The sequence below is a fragment of the Propithecus coquereli genome, unplaced genomic scaffold, assembly GCF_000956105.1.
Source record: "Propithecus coquereli isolate 6110/MARCELLA unplaced genomic scaffold, Pcoq_1.0 Scaffold619, whole genome shotgun sequence".
Classification (NCBI taxonomy): domain Eukaryota; kingdom Metazoa; phylum Chordata; class Mammalia; order Primates; family Indriidae; genus Propithecus; species Propithecus coquereli.
In genome coordinates, this window is record NW_012152163.1 from 774,365 (window position 1) to 794,222 (window position 19,858).

A 19,858-nucleotide genomic window follows, 5' to 3' on the forward strand; every position below is an offset into this window, starting at 1 on the left:
AGCAGCAGGAGTGGTCCCCACGAGACCCAGGTCCTCGTCTGGCCTGAGTTTGAGCCGGTACAGGAAGAGTGTGAAGAGCGCCTCCGACTCGACTCCCCTGTAAGGAAGGGTCCTGCACGCGTGCTCAGTTCCATCCCGACCACCATCCCCACCAGTTCACCGGAGCAGTCACTCTTCCGCGGGATGGGCTCCAACAGCCGGCCGGGCCCGGGGTGGCTGGCACTGAGCCTTGCGGGGCTGGACGAAGTGGGGTTTCTCCGGGCCGGTCTTGCGCACCAGCAGCAGGCGTCTCCCGCGGGTCTAGGAAGGACCCACGGGCGGGGCTCCGAGGGAACGAGATCCGGCTGGGGCCGGAGCCTGGCGGGAGCGGGGAGGAACCCGGAGGAGCACAGTCGGGAGGAGGGGCCGGGCCGGCCGGCGGAGGCGGAGCCCGGAGGGAACTAAGCCGCGCTGCGGGGGCGGAGCCAGGTCCGGGGGCGGGGCTCCGAGGGGACCGAGCGGGGCTCCGGGCTAGGCGGTCCGGACGCCGAGGGCGGTCCCTGCGGGGCGGGCGGGGCCCGACCGGCGCTCTGTGTGGCCGCGGCCATGAAGCCGCAGCCGCCCGGCTAGGCCCCGGGCGGCTCCAGCCCAGGGCGGCCCGCGGGGGCCTGGGCCCGGGCCGCGGCTCCGGTTCCCTGGCCGGTGGGCGGCCGCTCACCATGCCTGGCAAGCACCAGCACTTCCAGGAACCCGAGGTCGGCTGCTGCGGGAAGTACTTCCTGTTTGGCTTCAACATTGTCTTCTGGGTGAGCGGGGGGTCTGCGCGGGGCCCCGTGCTTGGGGTGGCGTGAGAGAGAGCTTCAGCCCCCTACTGGGGGCGACCATCCCTGCCTCGAGAGCTTAGGGCTCGGACTGTCCCTCCTACTGCTTCCTCCCACCCCTGCTGCGGCTCCCTGGGCTTCCCAAGGGAGCTACGGAGAGGCCCGGATTGCTGGGGGGCGGGTCCCCACTTACGGCGCGGGTGTCCGCGTGTAACTCCGAGGCCCGGTGGAGAAAGAGGAGGTTCTTCCTTGAGGACGCCGGGGGCATGCTAGGTGCGGGTCGCCCCTTCTCTTGCCCAGCCCCCTTGCTACCCTGGGAGGTGGGGTGTGCGCCAGGCCCCACCCCTGGTTTAGTTGGTAGGGAGGAGATTCTGGCTGGAAGGGAAGGGCCAGGCCCACTCATCGGCCTCCTTGCCCCTCCAGCACCTGGCTTCTGCCCTCCCCTCACCCTATTCCGGTAGTAGGAGGCCGGCTGGCAGGGAGGGGCAATATCTAGTACTCACCAGCGGGGAGGGATGCCCCCCCGTTCCGTTGAGAGCCTCGGAGCTGGCCCTGGGGAACAGAATTCAACATTCCACAGCTGTCAGAACTGAGGCTTCAGGGCGGGGCTGTCGCTGCTCAGAGAAGGGAGCTGCTGGTGCCCCTCCCAGGGTGGCATCTGGGCCCTGCCAAGTCATCTTTTCCATCTTGCCAAAGCTGCGGCCTCTGCAGTCTCTGCTTGCAAGGCCTTGGGTCTAAATGCCAGGGGCCCTTCCACCTGTCTCCGGCAGGACTCACAGCCCTGCCCCATACCCACGTGCCACCACCGAGCTTACTGTGTGGTGGGTGTCCTCTCACCAGCAGTGCTCAGCTCTGGAAGTTGCTGGGAGCATTGGGGAGGAAGCCAGGAGGCCTGGGTGTAGCAGACCTAGCTGTGAGACCCTGGGCAAGTCACCTCTCCCTGGGCCCCAGCTTTCTTGCCTGGGGGGGTGGGGATGATGAAGAAGTCTGCCCCTCAGGGCTGTTAAGCAGATTAAATGAGTTCTGATTTGTTGTATTCTCACACTGCCTGCCTTATTATTATCTACGGTTTTACAGATGGGGAAACTGAAGGAATAGGCACAGAGAGGTCGAGTCATTTAAAACCTAGGGTCACACAGCTAGAAAGTACAGAGCCAAGGTGACAGCCTAGTGGGCAGGGGGTAGAGGTGAAGCAGAGCAATGAGCAGAGGTAACCTTGAGTGCCACTGGGGAGCACGCTTGGAGCCCAGGTTTGTTCCCGGGCTCCAAGCGGGGGAGTAGGGATAAGGAGCTAGAGCTAGAAGGCCAGGGGCCTGGGGCTGAGCATTTGGGTTTTATGGTCAGGCAGCGTTGAGCAGTGTGGGCTTCAGAGTAATGGGTCTGATCTGGCTTTTGTACTGGAGGCAGCACTGTCTGGCTGCCATCGGGAGGGCGGGTGAGGGGCAGGGCCTAGAGGTTGGGGGGCGGGGAGGAGGGCTTTGGCAAAGCTGGGATGGTGGGGGTGGGGAGAGTAAGGAGGGTTCCAGGGAAAGTCCTGAGGCTGAGTTGACTGGGCTGGCCCACTTGGGGAGGTAGGGGGAGGTTTCAGGTTTGGGGCAAGGTGGCCTAAGGGACGGGTCTGTGAAACAGGCCCACAGATGTTTTTGTTTTAATGTCAAGCAAACCCTGGTGCAGCTCCACTCAGAACTGGCTAGTGGTTTCTCGTGGCACTAGAATACTGTCCAGACTCCTCCCCATGACTTCCGGCCCTGTGGGGTCTGGCCCTGCCGCCCTTCAATTTGTTCTCGCACCATCAGACATGGTCCTGTTACCTCAGGGCCTCTGCCTTCGCTGGTCTCTCTGCCTGGAATACTCTCCTTCCTCCTGTTCCTTTTCATCATTCAAACCTCAGCTAAAATGCCACCACCCTCCCTGCTGCCCTTTCTAAAGCTCACCCCCAACCCCTAGTCACTTCCATGTTGTGTCACCCTGTTTGATTTTCTTTAAAGGATCTATCTGTTAGTGTCTGAAATTTCTCGGTCTGTCTCCCCGCTGGGGCGGAGCTCCGTGAGGGTGGAGAGCCTGTCTGTCCCATTCGCCAAAGTTGTTCCAGCGCACAGAACAGTGCTGGGAACACGGATGTGTTTGCAGCAGGCAGGTGGCCTTAGGGGTATGGAACTAGTGCAAGGTTTGAGTGGAGATCAGGAGACACTGGTGTCTTGATGGGGTGGCGAATGAGCGTGAGGAGGAAGGGCGGGAGGAGGCAGAGGTTTGACTGAGCTGGGCAGTGCCCTGTAGGGAGCGGCAGGGGAAGGCAACATCCTGGGGAAGGGGATGGGGTTGAGTTAACCAAGGAGGGGTTCAAGAAGGAGAAAGTGGCAGTCAGTGCCCTGTCTAAAGGCCTGGGACAGGTCAAGTGGCATGAGGCAGGAGAAGTGATGTTTGGTTTCACATCAGCAGACCCAGCATGGGGGAGGAAAGGGAAGACTGTTTCCAGAGGAAGAGTATAGCAGTGGGAGGAGCCCATGGTCAGGGAAGGGAAGGCTTTAAAGGCCTTGACTGTGGCTGCATGCTGAGGGGAAGGAGCCTGTAGAGAAAGCAGATAGATGGGGGTGGCCTGAGGAGCGGGGGTCATGGCCCTGGGCTTGAGTGGGAGGGGCCTTTCCGACCCTGAGACTGGGTACACAGGCACCTGCCCAGGGTCAGGCACTAGGGGTAGCCGTCCTTGACATGTAGGGCTCTTCCCACTAAGGAATTGAGGCAGGATGCTGGGAACGATGAAGCCAGTGGAGCGGCATTCAGGCTGCCCTGGTGGGGAGTCAGTAGCTGGTGTTTAGGAGGTCCAGCAGAGCTGTGGCCACGTGTCGTCTAGGGCAAAGCCACTGGCCCAGGCGGAGGCCCTCGGCCAGACCCTGTTCTGCGCTGAGAGTGCTCATCATGCAGCAGTGCTTGGTTGTGAGCCACAAAACTGACTCTGGCAGATGGAGGACAATGTGGTGGAACAGGGCAGGGAGGGGCATTGAGGGGCATAGGGTGACAGTCATAGGGCTACAGGGCAGCAGGAGGGCTGGACTTGGGGAGCGGCAGAAAGGCCAGGGGCCTGGAACCCCAGCATAGGCGGGGGACAAGAGCAGAGGCTCAGAATGCTGCTGCTGCTACTTGGCAGGAGTGTCTCAGCCACTGTCTGTTCCTGTTTTGTGTTCTGGGAAGGGGCCCCTGACGTCTGTCCCAAGCCTAGGGGAAGGTCAGTCCTCCAGGCTGTGTCCTGGGGGGAAGAAGCACTGATATGTGTTCTTGGGAAGGTGGAAAGTACCCTGGATCCTGTTCATAGCCCTGGTGCCTCTTGCACTCTCCTCGGCTTCCTGAAGGCTGGAGCACTGGGAGGGAGGAGCGAGTGTCCTGGTGCTGGTGCCCAGCCCTGAGCTCTTCACTGCTGCCCTTGCAGGTGCTGGGAGCCCTGTTCCTGGCCATCGGCCTCTGGGCCTGGGGTGAGAAGGTAAGGCAGTGGGTGCAGTGTGGGGCTGCCATGGGGCAAGGTGGTGGGGAGGTCGGCCCCCACACCTGCCTCTGCCCCCACCGGCACAGGGCGTTCTCTCCAACATCTCGGCGCTGACAGATCTGGGAGGCCTTGACCCTGTGTGGCTGTTTGTGGTAGTTGGAGGCGTCATGTCGGTGCTGGGCTTTGCTGGCTGCATCGGGGCCCTCCGGGAGAACACCTTCCTGCTCAAGTTTGTGAGTGCCCCCACCCCTCCAAGATCCCCCGGGACCCCGGGTGCCTCCCATCAACCGACTAAGCACTGACTAGTTCTCATAATGTAATAGGTGCTTAGTAATGGGGAGCTTTATTATTGTGTAATAACAACGGTGATAATTATTATTAGATTTGTGTTATCTATATTTATTAGGATCCTTTCTGTGGCATAGTAAATGACTGAAACCCAGTGGCTTAATAAAAGGATATTTATTGGCTCACACAAGAAAAGCCCAGGGTTGTGCTGGCCACACGTGCATTTTGATCTAGGGGCCACCACAGAGTCATTCAGCCTGGTCTCTCTGTTTCTCAGCTTTGTTCCCCCTGGGTTGGCTCCATTCCCAAGGGGTAGCAGGAGGCTCAGGAGCAGGGCTGGCCTCCCTGCGCTCCTAAGAGCTCTGCTGGAGGCGGAGGGCTCCCTTCCCGACACCTCTCTCCTTTAATTGTATCCCCTTGGCTCTGATTGGCTGTCTCTGGACCAATCCCTGGCGGCGGAGGGGGAGGCAGTGCTCTGATTGGTGAGCTTGTGGCACACCCCCTCCCGTATCTGGGAGTGGGGAGAGGTGGAACTAAAAGTTTGCATGGAGGGTGGTTTTTCAAAGAAAGCAGGGTGTGATTACCAGACGAAGGGGACGCATGGATAGGCAAGAACAGCTCTGCCTTTTACCACCATAGAACGATATCACAGTAAGAGAAGGAGGGGACTCTGGGCTCCCTTGGTCTTGGTGGAGGTGGGGGCGGAGCTCTTCCCTGTGGCACCCCCAGGCTTCAGGAGGTTGCCAGAGCCCTGCCGTTCCAACCCCCGCCATCTGTGTGCCCCAACCCCAGTTTTCTGTGTTCCTCGGCCTCATCTTCTTCCTGGAGCTGGCAACAGGGATCCTGGCCTTTGTCTTCAAGGACTGGATTCGAGACCAGCTCAACCTCTTCATCAACAACAACGTCAAGGCCTACCGGGACGACATCGACCTCCAGAACCTCATCGACTTTGCTCAGGAATACGTGAGTCCAGCATCCAGCACGGGCCACACGTGGGAGGCACCTGCTGGCCAGACAAATGAGGGAGCAAGTTCCCTGCGTGCTGGGACCATCTCCCAGGCCAGGAGGCTCCAGAGAGGAGACCCAAGAGTGTCCCTGTCTGAGGAGAGCCAGCCCCTGGCGATCCCCATGGGTCCCCATTTTCCTGGCCCTGTGGGAACACAGCCTTGGGAAACAGAAGCCAGAGGTTCCAAACTGGCAGCTCCCAGGCTGGGCCTTGCCACGACCTAAGTGGAGGAAATTTGACATAAAAATATACATTTCCCCTTCTACTAGATCCTGAGCCCACCATATCAGCTGGGCTAGTACAGGGGACTCTCTGCTGCTGTCCCCAGCACTGTGTGTTTTATTCCATGTCAGCCCTTTTCTCTCTTTTATATTCTGTGTTTGGCCTCTGTACACACTAGAGTTTGAGGTCCCTGACTGGAGCTCTGCCCTCAAGCTTGGAAACCTAAGCCCTGTGAGGAAGCAGGTGGACAACAGCTCATGAAACACAAAATGCCTTCCACCTGCACGTTCCTGCCCACTGACACCCAGCCCCACCCACGCACGGCCCCACACTCAGTCACGCCTGATCACACGACATACGGGCACAGGCCTTTGGCGCCATTCACCACCGAGAGTCAGCTCTGGGGTCCAGAAGTGAACCAGAGCCGGCGCCTGCTTCGAGGAGCTCTCAGCCCAGACATGTTGCCGGGGGTCATGTGTGATTCATTCACCATTCAGCACAGGATTGTTATGGGCCTACCGCGTGCCAGGCCCTGGGCCGTGTGCTGGGGACTCAGTGGTGAAAAACTGAGACCTGTCCTCATGGGCATGGCATTTGGGAAAGAGACATGAAAAATAAGCAGACAGACAGTGTGTGTGTGCACGCGTAAAACTATAAATTGTGGTGAGGTAAGAGCTGAAACGAAGGGTGGAGAGAGGAAGGCCTCTGAGCGGTGACCTTGAGGCCAAAGGAGGAAGAGGAGCAGGGGCTGAGGGGGAGGAGAGTGTTCTGTGGGAGCAGCTGGCGCCCAGCAGGTGCAGGGAGGCAAGTGCAGACCGAGCTATGCTCCGCCCCACTCACGGCCCAGGCCTGCCTGAGCCTGAGCTGTGGGCCGCCCCCATGCCCCTCACTAGACCGTGAGCTCCTTGGGTCATCGCCATGGCCCCTGCCCGGGGAGCAGCACGGGACATCTTGGGTAGGGGTGATGGGGCTAGGGGCTGATGCCAGCAGGCATATAGGAAGTACATGGGCTGGCTGTGGGGTGGCAGGGAAGGGGGTGGGCAGGAGTCCCCTCCTGTCCCTGCACTGAGGAAGAGAGGTCTTTGTAAAAGCTCTGAGCAAGTGTGGGGACACCCAGTGCAGACACAGGTTCAGTGGTATCTGACCCCTCAGGGCTGGGCCCAGCACCCACCCCTCAGGGAGGGCCGGAGGAAGCCACAGTCCTCGACCGGTATCCTCGGCCCCTTCCCTCCCTTTTTCCAGCTTCCCGGGTCGGGGGCAATCCCAGGACCCCTTCCCAGCACCCCTCGACCTCTGTCAGCCAGAGGCTGGGCCCAGGCCCGGCCTGTCTGCTGTGGGGGGGGGGGTGGTGCCCACCTGCCTGGCTGTCTCTAGGTCCCCTCCAGACAGCCCTGTCTCCCTACAGCTGGGGCTGGTCCCCAGAGAGGGTGAGGTTCCCGGGGTAGGCCTGGCTCACCCAGGGCTCTCCCCTGCCCCCCAGTGGTCTTGCTGCGGAGCCCGAGGGCCCAACGACTGGAACCTCAATATCTACTTCAACTGCACTGACTTGAACCCCAGCCGGGAGCGCTGTGGGGTCCCCTTCTCCTGTTGCGTCAGGGACCCTGCGGTGAGTGGGGCCGGGGGAAGAGGAGTAGAGGTGCTGCCATGGTCAGACCCCATCTGGGACATGTCCCCCCCGACCCCCAAGGGCCCTGCTCAGCTCTGCCCTGGGGGTGTGGGTGCTGGGGCAGTCCTTTCACACGGAGGCACAGGCCTGTTGGAGCTGGTGCTGCTCTCGCTGATGAGCACGACCTGTCTCTGATTATGGGATTTAGAAATGGCAGGACCCAGGGGATGGGGACTGGCCCAGAGGCCTCCTTGCGCCCTGTGTTCCCAGCTAAACGTCTGCTCCTGGCCGGCTGGAAGGTTGGCCAGGGGCTGGCGTCCCTCTCATTCGTGGGTGTATGTGGCAGGGGTTGCCTGGGCCACCACCAGTGACCACCCCACTGTGCCACCATGCTGGGGTGGCAGGGGGTGAGGGGCGCTGACCCTTTTATGGATTTTTTCATTGCAGAAACCTCTCACAGTGACACTTCTTCAGTCACAGTTCATCTGGGTGCCAAGGGCCAGGTTTCTCCCCATTCTTATAAAACTCCAGCAGGCAGGATCCCTAAACAGGAGGCAGGCCCAAGCGGGCATTTGCAGTCAGTGCCTTGGTGACTGGGAAAGAGGCACACGGGCCTCTGGGAGCCTTGTTTAAGAGCGGTGGATGCACAGAGGCCGCGGTGCCACCTGCTTCCTCTGAGAAGGAGACGCTGTCGCCGTGCCTGGGCCCCACGGGCCCCCGTGGGATGCCCCCTCGCCAAGTCGCTAACTGGCCTGTTTCCCCTCAGGAAGATGTCCTCAACACCCAGTGTGGCTATGATGTCCGGCTCAAACTGGTAAGAGGGTGGGGACAGGGCTGGGGCAGCTGGGGATACTGGGAAGGGACGGCAGGGCTCTCCCATTGCTCCTGTGCGAGGCCTCAGGCACTCTGGGGAGAGGCAGCCGAGCCCTGGGAGCCCGCCGGACGCCCAGGCTGGTGTGGTGCTGTGGCCCGGGCGTAGGTGGGCGTGCCCGTTCCCACTCTGCTGAGCACTGCCAGGTGCCCAGCACTGCGCTAGGCACTGGGGATCCAGCCCTGAGGAGACAGCAGAGTCTCTGCCCCCGAGGAGTGGAGGGAGACAGACCGTAGCTCAGGCGAAGAAACGTGGACAGGCAGGTGACAACTTCAGCCGAGAGCCTAGAAGAAGATAAGGGAGGTGATGGGAGAGGGGCTGGGTGGCCAGGGACGGCCTCTCAGAGGAGGGGCGTCCGTGCTGAGACCCCATGAGCCAGCTCCTCGGAGGCCCCGTGGCAGCACTCCGGGGCGTGGGCCTTCAGCTGGAGGCCCCGGGGCCGTGGCGAGCCGGGGAGGGAAGGAGCGGGTCTGAGAGGAGGCCTGCAGTGGCCGGTGGCCGAGTCTGGTGCCTGCGTGTCCCTAGGAGCTGGAGCAGCAGGGCTTCATCCACACCAAAGGCTGCGTGGGCCAGTTTGAGAAGTGGCTGCAGGACAACCTGATCGTCGTGGCCGGAGTCTTTGTGGGCATTGCCCTCCTCCAGGTACTGCCGTGGCTCCGATGCCCCCGCCCTTGCCCGGGCCTGCCCTGACCTTGCCCTCACTTGCCCTCTATCTTACAGATCTTTGGCATCTGCCTGGCCCAGAACCTTGTGAGTGACATCAAGGCAGTGAAGGCCAACTGGTGAGGCTGCCCCAGCCACGACCACATGCCTGGCCTCCACAGGCCTCTGGGGACCCCCCTGCCCCGTCCCTCCTACTGTGCTCCTGATGGACGGGCAAGGCTGCGGGAGGCATTCCTGCTTGAACCCGAGCCCCAAGGGGGGCCCGTCGGGCTCCTGTGCTGCCTGCTGACCGAGAAGCCTCTGTGGTTCTGCCCGGGCTGCTTGTCCGGGAGCTGTGTGCATGGAGGGCATGGTGTGTGTGTGTGTGTGTGTGTGTGTGTGTGTGTGTGTGTACACTCATGCACATACACAGGGGAGCCACCATCTCGGTGGTGTTGGGGTGGTGGGCTCTCGAGGGGACTAGGAAGGGCGCCGCTCGGAGGTGCAGGCCAGGTGGGGCAGGAGGTGCTGCTATGGGGGCCTGCCAGTGTCCTCCTGCATCCCCCGCCCAGCCCTGGGACACATTTCCCTGTGCGAGGCACTATGGGGCAGCTCGTGCGGACTGCTGTTGCCCAGGCCGCTGTCTCACACAGCCCCAGAGCTCTCTTTACTGGCTGTGGCCTTGAGCCTGCCAGGAGCTGGCCTCAGTGTCCCAGACTCTGAAATGGGCCCCAGCGTTTTCTCTCTCTTGCTTGCCTCTCAGGAGCAAACATGATAATGGCTAGAAACTGCTCAAATAAACAAAACTTTGAAAACCACTGGCTCACGCCCACCATCTTGGAGGTTCTGCCAGCTGTGAGGCCTCAGCAGAACTCTCCGTTGGGACCCTCGTCTGTGTGGCTGTGGGAGCCTGGGAGGAGGGGCAGGGCACCATCTCTGGGACGCTTCGTGGGCACAGTGATCTAGATTCGGTACCAGCTTCCACAGAGGTCGTGAGGCCAGGCTGGGCTCCGCATGAGGTGACCTGGGGCGGCTGGCGAGGGGGCAGTGGGGGAGGGGCAGAGGGCACGGAGCCCTGGCCTGGCCCTGCCCTGCCAACATGCGCAGCCTGGAACAGGTCCAGCCCTTCTGAGGACTGAGGTGGGTGCCAGGGCACCCAGGAGAGTGGCTGAGGTGGGGGCTCTGGGGGAGCCTGCTTCGGGGGGGTGCAGTGGAAGGCTGACTCATAGGAATCAAGTTCAAGATCTTCCCGTGGCTGCAGAGCTGCCCAGTGGCCACCAGAGGGCGCGCCAGCCCAGCGCTCCCGGGCCGGTGACCTTCCTGCCGCAGCCTCGCCCCGGCAGGGCCGCGTGCCTGCCCTGCTCTCTAGCGCTTGGGGTTCAGGGAATTGCGAAATTCCTCAAGAGCGAATTGGCCCAGGCTGGGGAAGCCTGGCTGTGCCCTCAGCTCTGCCTCTTAACAGCCACATGAAGGGGTATGTGTAGAGTGACCCGGCCCCACCTGGCTGGGCTGGGCGGTACAGAGGCCTGCGGCGTGGCTGCCCCAGGCCCAGCTGTGTGCGTGGGGGAGTGGGCCTTTGAGTGGCGGCCGCTTCTCTGTGACTTTCCAGCTGTTACTGGAGAGAGAAACGCTTGCACGATCTAGTTGACAGTGGCAGCTCGCCTTGAGAGATGGGTGTCGTGGGGCAGCGAAGCACAGATCCCCTCTGAGGCGGCAGCTGCCACAGTCAGTTGTAGCTGATCGCTGTGATACGGGAACGCAGGTCTGATGGCAGAAACCTGGAGAAGCCAGAAATACAGATTGTTATGTGAAATATCCTGATTTTAAGTTGTTGGCAACTAATTCTGTAAACCAAACAAAGGGTGTAGGGTCTGGCTTTGGCCCCTGTGCCACCATAGATCCCTCTGGGACAGTCACGGGGGCCCTGGCTGCTCTGCATTCAGGTTGCTGGGTGCTGTGCCAGCTGGGCAGGTGTCGTGGCTCCCTGGCAGAGGCTGCACAGTGTCCTGGGGCCCTTGGCAGGCACTGGCTGTGGGTGGTTTATACATGTGACAATAAATTCAGCTCACAATATTGTGCGCATGTCTTGCATTTTCTAATTTTAAATGCTTTTTGCTTTCATTTTCTCCCTAAGCCACATAACAAACACCCTTGTGAGGTGGTTTCTTTTCCTGATGAGGAAACTGGTGCTCAGAGAGGGCAGGCAGGCGGCTCAGAGTGCACAGCTTGGGGGAGGTACACCCATCCGACCCCCTCGCTGCAGCCGTGTGCCACACCACCCCGCTTCTAGATTGGGTGAAACCTCTGTTCTCAGAAGGGCAGTCGTGGAGCAATCGTTCCCCATTGGGACCTAAGCACCAGCTTGGGGGTAGAGAGGGAGAGGAGAGAGAAGGGCAAGGCCCCGCATTCTTGTGGTGGGGTACAGAAGACAAACAGGCATTTCAGTTAGTGATATGTGGCTGTGGGAGCCTGGGAGGAGGGGCAGGACACCATCTCTGGGACACTTCGTGGGCACAGTGATCTAGATTTGGTACCAGCTTCCACAGAGGTTGTGAGGCCAGGCTGGGCTCCGCATGAGGTGACCTGGGGTGGCTGGCGAGGGGGCAGTGGGGGAGGGGCAGAGGGCACGGATACAGGGCAGTAGTGGAACCAGGGTATATTTGGAGACAAGATTGACAAGACAGGATGGGTTGATGGGGAGGAGTGGTTGTGGCCTTGGCTGGGGACCCAGAGGTTGTATTCTCTGGAGCTCAGTCCTGCTACAGGATATCCCTCTACCCATTCCTCCTCCATCCATCCATCCCCCACCCTCCATCCACCCACCCATCCATCCATCCATCCACCCGCCCACCCAGCCATCCTCCATCCATGCCATCCACCCACCCCCCCATCCTCCATGCATCTACCCACCCACTCACCCATCCTCCATCCATGCCGTCCATCCATCCATCCATCCTCCATTCATCTGTCTACTATCATTCACCCAAGTAGGCTCTGGCCCGAGGCTGGAGTTACTGAGAAGACTCAGACTTGCTCCTGCCCTTCCAGAGCCCCGTCTCTCGGTGGCAGCAGACATGGAACAGTTGCTAGTGGTGCAGCATGTTGTGGTGACAAACACATGATCACTGCTAGATGAGGTTTTGGCATGGTTAGAGCCAAATTTCCTGTCCCCAAAGTAGAACCTGGAGCAGTTCTTTGCACCAAGGGGCCCTTACCCACAGATAATGCAGCCTCTTCAGATACGCAAGAAGCTTGTAAGGCTGCCCCCTGCCCATCCCTCTGGGTGGGTCCCTGGGCCATGGGGACCAAGGCCACCCTCCTGCTCTGTTAGGATAGGGTGCACACTGGTAGTGGCAGGGGTGGGGATTGTCTGGCAGCCTGGGAGTCCCCAGGAGCCCTGGGCTGCCTCATCTACCAGCAGCTCCCCCATCAGCTTGGTGGGAGGCCATCCTGTGACACCAGGCTACCCCAGAGGGAGAGAGGAAGAGGGGGAGGAACTGGAAGGGGCCAGGAGCCCAAGCTGGTGGGCTCTTGGATCTCTGGGTGAGGTGGTCAGATGGATTGTAGAGGCCAGGCTGGGGTTCCCTCTGGGAAGATGGCCAGGAAGGCTAGGCCACGTGTGCCTTGGAAGCAGCCACTCCCAGTGACCACCAGAGGGCACTAAAACTGCAGCCCCAAGCACAGCAGGCTGAGTGGCTGCCGGCAGGAAGGGGCTGTGGGGGTAGGGTCCTTGGGAGCAACCCCTAGGGCCAAGCGAGGCCCTGCCACCATTCCAGAGATCTGGGGGCCACCCTGTTATTGCCAAATCCAGGCTTTACCACCCTCTGCCCTCTCTTCCCCAGGGACTGGAGCACACGACACTGCCTGCCCCATGGGTACCTCTCCCAGTGCTCAGCGGGACCCGAGTTCACCTGGGATCGCAGGTGGTGCCCTCTCCCAGGAAGAGGTGGGGAAGCGGTGTTGGGGGGGGTGCGCGTTACTTTCTCTAGGAGGCAGAAGAAACATGCTCCCCCATATACGCCTCCACCCACTCATTCAGCCAGATTTAGGATTTACTGAGCACCTACTGTGTGCCGCCATGTCGGGATACACATGCCCCCCCACCCCCTCCCCTTGTGGAGCCCACAGTCCAGACCAGGGGTGGCAGACTGTCTGCAAAGGGCCAGACTGGAAATGCGTTAGGCTTTAGGGCCCTGCGACGGCCCCACTTCACCTTCAGGGCGGAGGGCAGCTGCAGGTGAGATGTGAACAAACAGGCGTGGGTGTGTCCCAACAACATGGTACTTAGGGATCCTGAAATTTGAACCTCATGTAATTTTCATGTGTCGTGAAATATCATCTTTCTTTTGATTTTAAGCCATTAAAAAGCAAAACCATCTTTAGCTCTTGAGCTATATAAAACCGGGCAGTGGGTGGGACTCGCCTCACGGGCTGGAGTTTGGCGACCCCAGCTAGGCAGGAGGGGGCGACGCGCACCTGTCGGGGGGCAGGCGCTGTGGACCGCCAGAGCAGGCAGTGGGCGCTGGGCGGGTTGGGGCGCTCGGGGGCCTCACGATGAGAGCGCCAGATGGAGCAAAGACCTTGCATTTCAATTTTAAAGTATTTTTGATAGCACGGGGAAAATAACCCATTCTACTCAGAAAATGGACGGAACTAGGGTCCCATTTCTGTCCTGTTCTGTCCTCCCCACCCCACTGTGCCGTCGCAGTTGTGGGCTATGTTACGTATCTTTCTGGACCTTTTATATTTTTAAAATTTGGCGCTCATCTGCTGTACCTGTAGAAAACGCTGAGTATTGCTGCCCGTGTGCCCTGATGGCAGGGCAGTCCCCATCTTGCTGCCGCTTGCATTTCCGCCTCCCTGCGATGTGTTTTGAAGACATAGCCATGCCCACGCACACCCAGCTGGCTCACGTCGTGACTGCAGGGGGATCCCCAGCAGGGAGGAGCGGGTTTTGCCTCTCCACCCGATGGATGGGGGATAGGCGGGCTGTTCCGTGCTGCGGCTCTGGTTCGAGGTACGGCCAACCCCTCTCGCCTGGGGTTCTGGCTGGAGTGGCCACTGCTTTGCTGGGCAGGAGGATGAGGGATACAGGAGAGGGTGGCCCTAAGTCAGGGCTGATGGCAGAGGTGGCCCCAGCAGGTCCCTGGTTGGGCCCAGGGCCCTCATTTCTGCTGCTCAGCGCAGGCATTGGTTCGAAGGGCAGCATTGCCACAGAGCTGGGGACCCACACCTCAGCCCATCGGAGGTGCGAAAGCCCTACAATGAGCCCTGTGGCACTGCCAGGGCTGTTGCCATGGTAGTGTCTCCCTGGTCCCCTTGCCAGCTATGCGGAGACATGGGGACATCAGCATCTGTACGCAGAGGGGCCTCTGCTGTGGCCCAGGGATGCAGCCCTTGACTGGGGGCTGCCATTGGTGCCCGGACGCCTGGACGCACCTGCACACCTGGGCCTTCTTCTGGGGATCGTCCACTCTGGGAGGTGGTGTCCTGGGTCTGCCCCACCAGAGGGCTGCTTTCCTCGTGGCCAGACCCTTCCCAGGCTGCTCCGGCGTGCTCCACTCCCAATCTCTGGGCCTCTCCCCCGAATCACGCCTGGGGTGGGGGGGTCCCCTGCAGAGGGGCCATATGGAATCCCAGCCGGCTCGCCCATCAGCCACCATTTGCCAAGTACTTCTGTGTGCCAGGTCACGCTGGGCACTGGGAATTCAGTAGTGACTCCAACACATCCATCCCTGTCCTCAAGGGGCTCGCAACCTGGGGGAGACGCAGGCGGCACGTCACCAGTCTTTAAAGGTGATGTATTTGTTCAAATAGGTGGCACAGGCAGGTGTTAAAACTGCAAACTGCATGGAAAAATAAGTGCAAATCCCTTCTCACCCCTGTCCCCTGGTTCCCTTCTGCTCCCCGGGACAGCGGCTGTGGCCAAGTCTTGTCTGTACCCACCCAGAGATGGCCTATGCATTAGAAAGCAGATCTCCTTGAGAATCAAAGTGAGTCAGGGCCGGGCGCAGTGGCTCACGCCTGTAATCCCAGCACTCTTGGAGGCCGAGGCGGGAGGATTGCTTGAGCTCAGGAGTTCGAGACCAGCCTGAGCAAGAGCGAGACCCCGTCTCTACTATAAATAGAAAGAAATTAGCCAAACAACTAAATATAGAAAAAATTAGCTGGGCATGGTGGCGCATGCCTGTAGTCCCACCTACTTGGGAGGCTGAGGCAAGAGGATCACTTGAGCCCAGGAGTTTGAGGTTGCTGTTAGCTGGGCTGACGCCACGGCACTCCAGCCCGGGCAACAGAGCGAAACTCTGTCTCAAAAAAAAAAAAAAGCAAGTCAGAACAAAATCCACAGACCTGCACGCTCTGCTGTCTGCGTTTTTCACTGGCTGGCATTTCTGGGAGATAAGTACATATCAGTATGTATAGATGCACCCAATTCTTTTCAACAACAGCACACTGGTAATAATAGCAAGAATTTATACTTACTGTGTGCTGGATACTCCTAGGAACGCTTGATTTATCTTAACTGATCTACTCCTTGTAGCAACTCCAGGAGACAGGTATGCTGCGGCCTTCCTGACAGTCAGAGCCCAGCCTGCTGTGTGGACGTGGTGGATTGACTCAGCCCTCCTGAGGGACGTGCAAGATGTTTCCAGGCAGCGAACGCCCTTGTATTTATATCTTTGGGCATTTGTATCTCCATAGGATGAATGCCTGGAAGCGCACTGCTGGGTTAAAGGGCATGTGCATTTTTAATTGACACAGCTATTGGCAAATTGCCCTCTGCAGAGGGCGGACGATTCACAGCGCACGGGTAAGGGGTAACGTAAGGCCGCACCTTCCCCTCCCGCGTGCAGCGGCCAGAGCCGGCTCTGTGTTCACCTCCCCATTTCATCTTTGCCAATCTGATAGAAGAACACGATCTCTCCTCGTGGTTTTCCTCTGCATGGCTCTTATTATGAGAGTGGTCGAGCATCTTTCCGTACAGATCAGAACAATCCAGTGTGGGTGGGATTACAGACAGCCGGGTGGGTCCCGGGCAGGGAGCCGGAGGCCGGAGTGGCTTTCTGTCTGGGGTGAGGGAGCTGGTGGTCTAGGAGCCTTGGGGTCCTCGGGGTGTGGGGCGGACACAGGCAGGGCACTCTGGACAGAGGGAAGGGCCTGAGCAGAGGCTCAGAGGGCTGGGAGCCAGGGAGGGACCGGGCCTGTCGCCCAGCCAGGCGGTGTCCTCAGCTTTGTCACGTAGCCTGAGCTAAACTGCGGTTCCTGTGGGAGAGGATCCTCCAGGGCCCCCAGAGGCAACCTGGCCGCCAAGCCTTCAGCAAGGCAGCCCCCACTCGCTCTCCACCCCGGCCCTCCTGCCCCTCCCGCCCGCCGCAGCGGCAGCGCGTACATCCTCATCAGCACGGTTCAGTGCCCGCGCCGGTAATTGATCTCCCTGCGGCCCGGCATGGACAGCGGCTAATGGGGACGAATGGGGCGGGAGGCACCGCTGAGGGACGATCGCCCTAGGCCCACACGGGGCGGAGGGGCGGGCAGGAGATGGAGGTGAGCAGAGCAGGGCAAGTGGACAGGTGGACAGAGTGACTCTGGAATTCAGCTGACACCGGGACAGGAGCAGGCCTGGGGGCAGGGGCTGGCCTAGGAGGTGGGACTAGAGTTCTGGGATGGCATCGAGGAAGGCTAGGCACTGCCCTGGTTAGTCAGTGTTGGGGAGGGAGGGAGGGAGACCCTCCAGAGCTGGCTTGGGCAGCCATGGGCAGAAGGGGCTCTATTGTTTAGGCAGGCAGTAGACATGCAGTGCTTACCATGTGCAGACACTGCCAGGCACTGGTGCCCATGCGAGGAGACCAAGACGGCCAAGATCTTCTTCCGGAGGTAGGGGACATAGATGGTGACATGATGCAGGTGACAGAACTGAGGTGCTATTTAAAAAGAATTCTGGGGACGTCTCTCCAAGGAGGCGACATGTGAGCTGAGGCTTGGTTGGTGAGAAAGGAAAGCATTCCAGGCAAAGGGAGTGCAAAGGCAGTGCAAAGGTCCTGAGGTAGGAATGAGTTTGGGGCGTTTGAGGAAAAAGAAGGGGCCATTGTGGCTGGAGGGTGGCCCACGAGAACACATGAACTGAGAAACTGGTGACCGTAAAGCAAGGAGAGTCATGGTCGAGGCCAGAGCCCAGTTGCCAGGTCTGAGGGGTCTTGGCAGACAGGACTCCTTTCCTGAGGTGATGTTGGCCACACACAAAGGCAGAGAGAGCAGGTCCTGCCTGGGTCAGCTGGGTCTAAGGATGCAGGGAAGCCAGACGTGGAAGACGCCCATCACTGCCTGGTCACTGTGCATGCAAATGGGGCAGGGGAGGCCCCCAGGCGTCCCGGCCAGCCTCAGCCAGACCTAGAGGAGACACTGGGAGAGGCATCCAGACCCTGCTGCATGCACAGCACAGCGACCTCCTGCACTGTCTGACTTCTGGCTGACTTGAGAGCCCAACTCAGGTATCTTCCCAGCAGCTAAGAAATCTGTTAATGGGTGTTAAAGTTATACGATGAAGCTCAGTACCGAAGCAGGATACAGTCAGCCTGGCAGGAAGCTGGAGCACTCTAGAATTCTTTCAGGGTTTTAGACAAAAAACCCACGTATGCTTTTTATGGGCAATTTAAGCAATTTTTCAGGGTGATCGTGACTGCTCTTTCGATTTTTGCCACATGTGCTGACCTCACTCTGGAATACCCAGAGTGGATGTCACTGTTATGGCTCGTGGGGCTGAGACGTGCCCTGGACCCCCGTGGCAGGTGCTTACAAGCCAGGAGAGGGGCTCACGTGAAAGGACCACACCAGACTAGTCCCCTCTCAGAAGGCGTGGTCACAACCCTGTACCCTTGCTTGGGGAGTCCCCCAGGGATTCCCTCAACCCCAAATTCCATCCCCTGCTGACTCCTGGTCGTTTCTTCACACCCTTGGAGGACCTACTCAAATGTGTCTTCCTTTCCCAGCTGTCCCTGGTCCCTCTTGACCCCTCCTCTAAGCTTCTACCTCTTCTAGGGAAAAGTATATTGTAGCTTTTGGATTACAGATCCCAGTAAAATATAATCTAGAAAAAGCATTTGATAAATTTCCACATCAATTTATGATTTTAAAAAATCACTCTTTCTTAGGAACCAGACATAAAAGGTAATTTCATTAACCTGATAAAGGGCATCTACCAGACAAACCAGATAAACTTTATACTTAATGTTGAAACATTAGCAGCACAAATAGGACAAGGGTGTTGACTCTTTGTAATGGAGTGCTAGCCAATGCAATAACACAAGAAAATAAACAAGAAGTATAAAGATTGGAAGAGAAGAGACGAGGGAAGGGACCATCTCTTTCCTCTTGTTTCCAATTAAGCAGATATTTAATATATTTTATTAATATTAAATTGAAGAAAGATTCATTGTGTTCACATAGAAGGTTCTTGAAGGGGGCGGGGACAGAACTGATCCCCTAATAGCTAGAGTCTGAAGAAATTTACTGGTGCTCAAGACGTTTCGTTGATCATGGACCTGCCAAAAAGATAGACACACAATACCTCCCTAAGACCAGAATGGAATGAGGAAGCTCTTGGGATGCCAGGAAAATAGTTTTCACAATAATTGGTGTTAACCCCAAACAGGGACAAGATGCTTAGGTCAGTGGAATCTCTGTGGCAAGGGGGATAGATGGTTCCTGGATTCTGGATCGGGACCAGGGAGTTGGGGAACAAGTCAGGCAGTGTCTTCTAGCCAGTGGGAGCTGCAGGGAGAAGAGGCTTGGGCCCCAGGAAATCTCCTTGTTCTTTCCCCTGGGCTACTCCGAGTCAGAAGTTTCATCTCCACTTCCCATCCATCCTCTGCCAGGTTTGGGTTCTTGATGTATCTATGACGCACTCGGGAAAGAAGGCAAACTGGGTGTCAGGCACCCACTCTTTCTGCCTGGCCCCCATCTCTCCCTCTATCTTCTGGTCATGGCACCTGGATTTTCCTTTTGGAAGGAGCCTCCCCCACTCTTGGTCCATATTGTTCAAGGGGAGCAGTCACAGGACTCAGGCCTGACAGCGGCATGCTCCCTGCCCTTGGCCATGGAGAGGTGGGCAAAGGATGCCTCCTCCTGGGTCTTTGCTGGGCAGAGACTCTCCCTCCCCTTGGAGTTCTGAAGCTTCTGGTGACCACTTTCCTGTGCATGGTCCTAGAGTGAGGCCAACACATAGAAACACTGTCAGGAGAGGGTGGCCAACCTTGGCTTGGTGATGTCACTTGAGCCCCTAGGTGTAGCCATGTCTTATGGCAGAGCTATTGTTTTGTCTAAGGGGGGCTGAGTTGGGTTTCTGTCATCTGCACCCAAGATCCTGACTGACACAGCAGGAAAGCGAGGGAGAAGTTGAAGGCCTGGATCCGAAATGCATGGGCGGGGCAAGGTGAAAACCACTTCCGAATGCGGCCCAAGCTGGCCCACCCTGCCTCTTCCTCTGTCCCGTACTGACCCTTCCAAGGGAGCTGGTCCCAAGATCCCAAGAGAAGCAGTGGAATGACCAGGCATCATGCTAAGTAGTTTTTGTAAAGTCAAATTAATTGAAGTATAACTTGCAAACAATAAAATCTACCCATTTTAAGTGCATATTTCAATGAGTTTTATAAATTTATTTCTCTGCATAACCACTATAATCAAGACAGAGAACATTGCAATCACCCAGACGGTGTCCCGTGGCTCCTTCCCTGATGCCAGACAACCACTGGGCTACTTTCTGGCACCGCAGGTTAGATTTTTTCCTCTAGAATTTCATATGCAGTCAATCCTCTGTATTTGCAAATTCCATATTTGCAAATTTGCCCACCTGCAAAAATTTATTTGTAACTCAAAAATCAACACTCAGGGTGCTTTTGTGGTCATTCATGGACATTTGCGGATCTCTCAAAAATTTAATTCGCTCGAT

The 19,858-nt window shown here is 58.4% G+C and overlaps 1 protein-coding gene across 1 annotated transcript; it reads left to right on the plus strand.

Moving 5' to 3' along the window:
- Positions 1-471: 471 nt before the first annotated feature.
- Positions 472-9,725, plus strand: TSPAN17 (tetraspanin 17). The gene is made up of 8 exons (XM_012659503.1): positions 472-785; positions 4,225-4,275; positions 4,365-4,511; positions 5,359-5,529; positions 7,275-7,400; positions 8,167-8,214; positions 8,797-8,913; positions 8,992-9,725. Exons 1-8 carry the CDS (start codon positions 699-701, stop codon positions 9,055-9,057), a joined length of 813 nt encoding a protein of 270 aa, XP_012514957.1. The 5' UTR covers positions 472-698; the 3' UTR covers positions 9,058-9,725.
- Positions 9,726-19,858: the final 10,133 nt, after the last annotated feature.